This window comes from Labrus mixtus, chromosome 9 (assembly GCF_963584025.1).
Source record: "Labrus mixtus chromosome 9, fLabMix1.1, whole genome shotgun sequence".
NCBI lineage: Eukaryota > Metazoa > Chordata > Actinopteri > Labriformes > Labridae > Labrus > Labrus mixtus.
Genome location: NC_083620.1, coordinates 29,788,643 through 29,796,856, shown reverse-complemented (window position 1 = coordinate 29,796,856; position 8,214 = coordinate 29,788,643). Strand labels below are relative to the sequence as shown.

The window sequence follows — 8,214 nt, the reverse complement described above, 5'->3', positions numbered from 1 at the left end:
CTCACTGACAGACGACAGTTCATCAACATCAATGCCTGCACCTCTTCCGTAGTTCTTTTGACCTAAGGCGTCCCCCAAGGTTCAATGCTTGGTCCCCTCCTGTTTATCATACACTTGTTGCCCCCGATATATCAACTGTCATCATAGTCTCCATGTCCACTGTTATGCCGATGACTGCCAGCTTTACATCTCCCCTAATTACATCACCACAGAAACTCTCTCCACACTGATCAACTGCCTAACTGAAATAAAAATATGGATGCATACCAAAAGTGTCTTATTCATAACATCCAGAGAAAATACCATCCCCTCTCTTTACTTCAAAAAGTCCTAGTTATTAACAACAAACTTCAATTCACATAAACTTTTTCTACTTCAACATACTCCTTTAAACGAGGGGACTTCAGGAAAATCCTCAAATCCCTCTCCACTCTGACTCCCTAATCCTTCTTAAATTTAACAAACTCCCATGATCTCTTTTTACCTTAACCAATTTCCCATAATCCCTCTAGGCTTCAAACGCACCTATATAACCTTTTTAACATTCTGCCAAAATCCCTCTACAGTTCAACAAAATCCCAAAATCCTACCTTACCTCAACTTTCTCTGTTTATTACTACATACCTGAAAAATCTCCCGTAATCCACTCATTTTAAAATATCTCCCACAATCCCTCCATCGCCTCTTGAGCACATTTCCATAATCCCTCTCTACATCGACATACTCCCATATCCCTTCTATTCCTCTGCTAACTTCATCATCCTCCTTTACTTTACAAACTACAATAAACACTATTTACCTGAACAATCCCCTGTATATTAAATATCCCTCTTTGCTTTACTAATCTTCCCTCTTTACTTGAGAAAACCTCCATGACCCCTCAGCAGCAACAGACTCCTAAAGTTCCTCTATTCCTCAACACACTTTTATCATTTCCCTTCACACAACAAACGACATTAAACTCTTTTCACCCAGAACAAGTATTGTTAATTCCAATTCCTTAATTTGTATCTAATAATTCTGCTTCACTTCAACATACTCTGATATTTCTGTTCACTCTTTACAAACTCCCAAAAGCCCTCTTTACCTTAAAAAACTCTTCATTTATCAATTTCCCTCTTAACTTTAGCAAACTTCCACAGCTCTTCCACTTTTCAACAAACTTCCATCATCCTCTTAACTTAACATACTCTGATTAGCTCTCTGAATTTGGACTACCTCCTGTTAGCCATCTTTACTGAACAAATTCCCACAATCCGTCTTCACCTAAATCAAACCCCTCTTCATCCCTCTTCCTCGACCAATATCTTCTGTCTGTATTTACCTTAATAAACTTCCCTCAGAGCTCCTCCTCCCTCTCTTCTTCTTCTCTGAAGGTGAAGGTGTTCCCTGCAGCGACCCCTGTGGTGAGGGTGTTGCACTTCCTTTGCTCCTCCCTGAGATTCTCAGGTTCTTCCCCAGCTTTCCCAGAGTCTTCAGAGGGGATTTGAACTTGAATGACCCCTTCCCTGAACTTCCACCTCCACTTCCCTTCTTCCCCTCATTGGCCTCGTTCTCATCCTCCTCGTCCTCGAAGGGGTTGCGGTCCCTTTGCACATCGCCGTCGAGGAGCGAGCCGCCAGGTGACCAGTGGTTACTGTGGTCGCCATTTCCATGGATGCTGTCATTGTCGTTGTCGAACGGGCTGTGAAGGTGATGATTGGGGGTGATGTTGAGGCTCATCCTGCGAAGGATCAAAGCGTTTTCTAGAGTCGGACCGCCGCCTTTCAGGCGCACTGGGAGGTTTTTGAAGATAGGCATGATGGAGCTGAGGGCAGGGGGACTGGGAGGGGGGAACCTGGGAAGGGGGAGAGAAAGAGATCAATCAATCAAAAACACTGAAAACTGAAAAACACAAGAATTTACTTGACAATTTGATAAGCCAGGACCGACTTTCAAACAAGCGAAAAAGAATAAAATAGATGAAATGAAGCTCTGATGAAACAATACCAGACAAACGACATCAAAACCTGATAATAAGGCAATAAAAACAAAAGTCCTAGTCACAGAATATTGTGTAATTTTTTTTGTTTTTTATTACATAAAATTGCTGGCAAAGCCCTGAACATGGTCTAAATCAGGGGTGGGCAACTGGCGGCCCGGGGGCCACATGCAACCCCAAATCAACCCTCAACGTGGCCCTCAGGTTCATTTTTACATATCAATCAAAAACCAGAAATATGTCCATAATACTATTTGATCACTGGTATATGTTGAGTTAAATTTGAGACATAATTGATTTTGCGTTTTTGTATCCTATAATTCGGCCCTCTGGCAGTGAGAATTAAACGAATGTGGCCCTTGCTGTGACCAAAGTTGCCCATCCCTGGTCTAAATTGTACAAGTACTGAAATGGATGTTAAATAAATTAATCTGAAAAAGTGGAACATTGTCAAGAGTCAATCTTTTAAACTCTCTTCACTCCTTCAAGTGTTTTTTGTTTTTTTTGCATTTTTTACTCTGCTTTCTCAACGTATGTTTCCTTTCTTTGTCTAATAAATGTGTTGTACTGTACTAAAGTTCTCCTTTTACAGCATGTGTGACACACACCTGAAGAACACACCTGTTGTGCTCAGACTCTAAGGGATGTTGCTAACAACATTACTGATAACTCCTCTCCCTTCCTGAGAAAGTCAGTTACTCTTTATGACAGCCGGACTGATAACAATGGGGTCAGGACTGAAGCACAAACACACACACACACACACACACACACAGTGGTCAAATACGGTCACCATGGCAACACATCCATGTCCTTGTCCTCTTCCTCCCAGAACATCCTAGGGAATCAAACTGTTTCAACGTTTATTACTTCTGTATAACTCCTAGGTATGATGTTGTATTTAAAAAGGATAAACTATTTTAACTGATTCACGTTTAAGGCGTTCATTGGTTTTAATCTGAGCAGGAATCGAGTTTATATTCAGTTAATAGGGAAATTGGAAGATTACCAAGATGTTGTCATTTTTCAAATTTAATATTCTGTGACTAAACTTTCTTTAGCTGTCAGACATCTCAATGGGACCAACCTGGTTAAATAAATGTTAAATACTTTTTTTTTTAAAAAGACATCTATTGAAAGTGTTTTCAAAGTCTTTTAGTATAAATCACAACCGCTGAACTTTGATTAAAAACTCATCCAAATTAAAGTACAGACCCTTTTACTGGCCTGTTGTTGCTGCACCTTTTGACCAACAAATAGTTTGTGGATCAAAAAGAAGGAGAGAAAGCAGCAAGACACTTGTAAATAAACATGAACTTTAACATCTGCCCAAGAAAGAATAATGCTAGCAAGTTAACCAACATGAGAAAGAAGTTTAAAGGTCAGATGGTAGATTCATGTGTGTGTTTGAATCCTCAGAATGTCAGCACAGCCTTTCAGAGCCTCCTGCATGATGACTCAGTATGTTGACATGCAAAGTTAACTCTAGCTTGAGTACGCTGTTCAATTGGACTGTCCTTGTGGCTGTAATCATGCACTGAGGGAGAATCCATTTATTGACGGAAAAATGTTATACTCTCCCACAGCAGGTGGTGATATACCTCCTTTCAGCTAGTTACTATTGAACCTTCTTCATGGTGACCTTGCTAGCAAGTTAGCAAATGGCAAAGTGGTGGTTGTATGTTGAATGGTGAGTACATGGACAACTTTAACGATCTGTACATTTTGTACTCGCTCTACATTTTATTTTTGGTACAAATGTAATCTCCCTAGCTTATGGTGAGATCTCTATGCAGATGACAACACGACTTGTGCACTTCGACGTCTGGGTCAAAACACCTTCAGTTTTGGTCTGATTGAGGCGTACATGCAAAAGTAAATCAATCACCAACCACATTATCTCGGCATGAATTATATTTATTTGGTACGATTCCAGTCAGACTAACATATTTACATGCATTTTTAAAGTCCAGTCTTAGATTCACTGAAACCAATAAATCCACTTTTTCTAACTACATGTAAATATAGGGGACTGCTCCGCTGTTTGTTCTGACGTTAGAGATGATCATGCATGTTTAATTATGGAGACAAATGTTTTTTCCATCACTTTTAAATAGTTCAAACATTCTTATATGTCTGCAGTTCAAAAGGCCAGAACAGCACTCATTAGCCAAAATATTCCCAGGTCCCTCTCTCCACAGTGCTGCAGGTTGGTCGAGATGGGCTGTCTTACAAAGAAAGATCAAATTAATGATTTGTAATTCACTTTGTTTATTGATATCCTGATTTCGTACACAGTTAAAGTCGTTCTCACTTTTGCCAAGCACGTGTACAGGCTTGTGTTGACGCCTGTCCTGAATAAAGGGTTATTTCATAGACAGGATTAAATAAAAAGCCGTGGCTATTAATTGATGCTTTATGGTAACAGAAGACATTTGAAAGTGTTCAGGAGTACACCATGTTTCCTCACAGACCCTTAAAATGATCCAGGTTATTGTGAAACTGCACTCACACCCAACTACTTCAGAAGGTAAAGTTTAACTAGGTTACTGCTCTGTGGTGAAACCCCTGACTGGACGCCATGGCAACGGAAAAATAATTATTCTTTGAATTTCCCTCGGGATCAATAAAGTATCTATCTATCTATCTATTCCTGTTTACAGAGTGCAGAGGCTTTTGGGCTAATTCTATTGGACGAACTCCAAGGATGCTTGAAAGTTATTCAAATACACCTGGAAAGTCCTCCAGGACCCTTTAAAACAATGCTGGATTCGTTTTAAAGGACTCCTTGGAGACGACAACCTGACTCTAAACCAAATCAATCCAGGGAAGATACACCTGCAGTACGAAGGCGTAACTAGCTAGCTAAAATGCAGACTGTAACATTGGAACGTTTAGTAACTTGAAATCAAGAGGGAGAACTGAAGATGTGATAGCACTCAGTGCTTTTATGTTGGTGTAGCGATGGGGGATGGGATTATGCACAAGGAACCCAAGTGTGTCCATCGAGCCTCCTATTTGGCCCCGCCCATAAAAAACTGAAAATCATACTAGTTCTCAATCTTTTCATGTTTACAGATATGTTTTTCCAACATTCTGTACAAAGCATATTTAGAGACAAAAAACTGATTTGACTTCACAGGGACTTTAAACAAAGACTCTATTTTATTTTTTGGTATTTCACATATTCTACAGAGGCACAGACAGCTTCAGATCGCCTCCCGTGTATTTCCTCATCCTGCAGCAGCGAAACAGGCTATAAAACACAATCCATGATTGGTCAGAGTGTGTCCACTTGAAGTTGTTTTTTTTTGCCCCTGACAGGCTCAGTTTCTTATTCAAAATGTCAGAAAACTTTACAGAAGGATTATATTTGATGTTTCGGGCCTTACAGGGTTGATCTGCAGGTATCCATAGCAACAGTTAAGGTGCTTCAGTTAACTGAGATCTGGTGCTAACTTGAGGATCATTAGTGAATGCACACAGAGTAACTCAGAGTGACTTATGGTGACATGTATGACACTAACAGAGCCGCTCCTCAGTGAGAAGGTCAACAGGAAGCGGCTGTGACAGACCCCGCCCGGTCATAAAGCCGCTGATATCACATGTTCCCACTGCGATAAACCATTAAGACATAAAGTGATCAAACATTAACAGACGGCACAGATCGGCTCTGTAATGATTCACTGAAAAACTTTCTAATGTTCAAACAGACGTCTGCCTCCAGGTTAGAGCACGGCTGTCATGATACCAGATTTATAAACTTCCATATGGTTCCAGTAAAAAATCTAAGTTGGAGCCCGTTTGATACCACAGCAACAAAAACTGATGTCCTGATATCGGGTCATTTCTTGATTTTCTTTATGAAACTCCTGCACGCTGTCTAAACTGCAGAAATATGTAGGCAACATTTCATTTCCCTTCTGTCTTATTATAGTTACATTACTTTAAAGCTTTGGTCCATTTCTATCCTATCGATCATTGAAATAACAGATTGAGATTGTATCATTTAAAACAGTGGTTCTCCTTTAGAGTCAGCAGTTAACCTAACGAGCATGTCTTTGGACTGTTGGAGGAATAGACGGAGAACCAGGAGAGAACCCACACATGAAGAACATGCAGACTACACACAGAGAGACTCCTGAAGGACGGGGATTCAAACCAGGAACCTCCTCACAGAGAGACTCCTGAAGGACGGGGATTCAAACCAGGAACCTCCTCACAGAGAGACTCCTGAAGGATGGGGATTCAAACCAGGAACCTCCTCACAGAGAGACTCCTGAAGGACGGGGATTCAAACCAGGAACCTCCTCACAGAGAGACTCCCGACAGACGGGATTCAAACCAGGAACCTCCTCACAGAGAGACTCCTGACAGACGGGGATTCAAACCAGGAACCTCCTCACAGAGAGACTCCCGACAGACGGGATTCAAACCAGGAACCTCCTCACAGAGAGACTCCTGACAGACGGGATTCAAACCAGGAACCTCCACACAGAGAGACTCCTGAAGGACGGGGATTCAAACCAGGAACCTCCTCGCTGGGGACAGTCCTGAACCACCCTTCAGGAGGGTTCAGGACCACAGGGTGGGAATCAATGGTTTAAAACGTGTTAGTAAAAAGTAAAGAGACTTAAGTTATAATAAACAATGTAATCAACGATGTCAAGATCAAGAACTTTAGTGTGTGTGTGTGTGTGTGTGTGTGTGTGTGTGTGTGTGTGTGTGTGTGTGTGTGTGTGTGTGTGTGTGTGTGTGTGTGTGGGGACTGGGAGCGGATGTTGTTCAGGTTGGTTATGCCGTCTCACCAGCTCAGGACACACTGCTGCTGCCAGAAATAGACACACACACACACACACACACACACACACACACACACACAGACACACACACACACACACACACACACACAGACACACACACACACACACACACACACACACACACACACACACACACACACACACACAGACACACAGACACACACACACACACACACACACAGACACACACAGACACACACACACACACACACACACACAGACACACACAGACACACACACACACACACACACACACACACACACACACACACACACACACAGACACACACACAGACACACACACACACACACACACACACACACACAGACACACACACAGACACACACACACACACACACACACACACACACAGAGACATGGGCTCAGCGTGCAGGGCAAAGTAGGAAGTGATTCAGCGGTGTTGCTTCCATAAATACCCAGCAGCCCCGGCGGCAGGCTCAGGAAACCCCACGCGGAGCCCGGCGGCGCTCACACACAACCTGTTTTCTTCAAGAGGGTCGCAGGGCATCGCGGAAGCTGCTGGACAAAAACAATGGGAGCGGAAAGGACAGCGATAGTGTGACGGGCAGAGGCGAGGACTCCTGGGTTTTTGACGCTCACCGCCGGGCGGGGTCACATCGTCCACCAATCAGAACAAAGATGGCCGCTCGACCAAGGGATGGTTTTAAAAAGTTCCTTTCCTTGACCTTGATGAAGAACGTCTAAAGGTCAAGGAAAGGTGTGACCAAGAAGATAGAGACTACAAGAGAGAGTACATATCGCCTGGTGCAGTCTGAGGGCGCGACCACACAGAGACGTGACGGACAAAAACGCCTCTGTGCATTTGAGGGAAAAATGGCTGTGACATCGATGAGCGCTGCGGCTCCACGTCCTGAGATGAAAAAGTCAAAACTGCTTTGACTTTTATGAACGCCAAAAAAAAAAAAAACGCTAGAAAAACGCAGAAGAACTAAACATGTGAGAGTTTGAAGCATGTCCCATCTGTTAGCCTAGAGGAGGCGGAGCTTATGACGCTTACTGCAGCCGGTCAGTAGGGGGAGCTCCAAGTATTTCAACTCCACTTTCAGGGAACTATCTTTGTGTAAACAGTCTGTGACCTCCAGCTGATTTAACTCTTCGTTCACCTTCCACTGACACGAACACGAACGACGTCAAATGAATCAGGAAAAGTGTTCTGAAATGTGACTGAGACAGACGTAAATATAGAAATCTTTCCACCTCACTGATGAAGACACAACACACAGCTTCACACACACACACACACACACACACACACACACACACACACACACACACACAGACACACACACACAGACACACACACACACACACACACACACACACACACACACACACACACACACACACACAGACACACACACACACAC

General features: G+C 42.8%; 1 protein-coding gene across 1 annotated transcript in view; it reads right to left on the bottom strand.

Moving 5' to 3' along the window:
• The window catches only part of exoc3l2b (exocyst complex component 3-like 2b), a 61,251-nt gene that overhangs the window by 23,158 nt on the left and 29,879 nt on the right, over nucleotides 1-8,214 (bottom strand). The window contains exon 2 of the mRNA XM_061045796.1: nucleotides 1,325-1,837. Within this exon, the coding sequence (XP_060901779.1) occupies nucleotides 1,325-1,837 (513 nt within the window). The remainder of the gene's footprint in view (nucleotides 1-1,324; nucleotides 1,838-8,214) is intronic.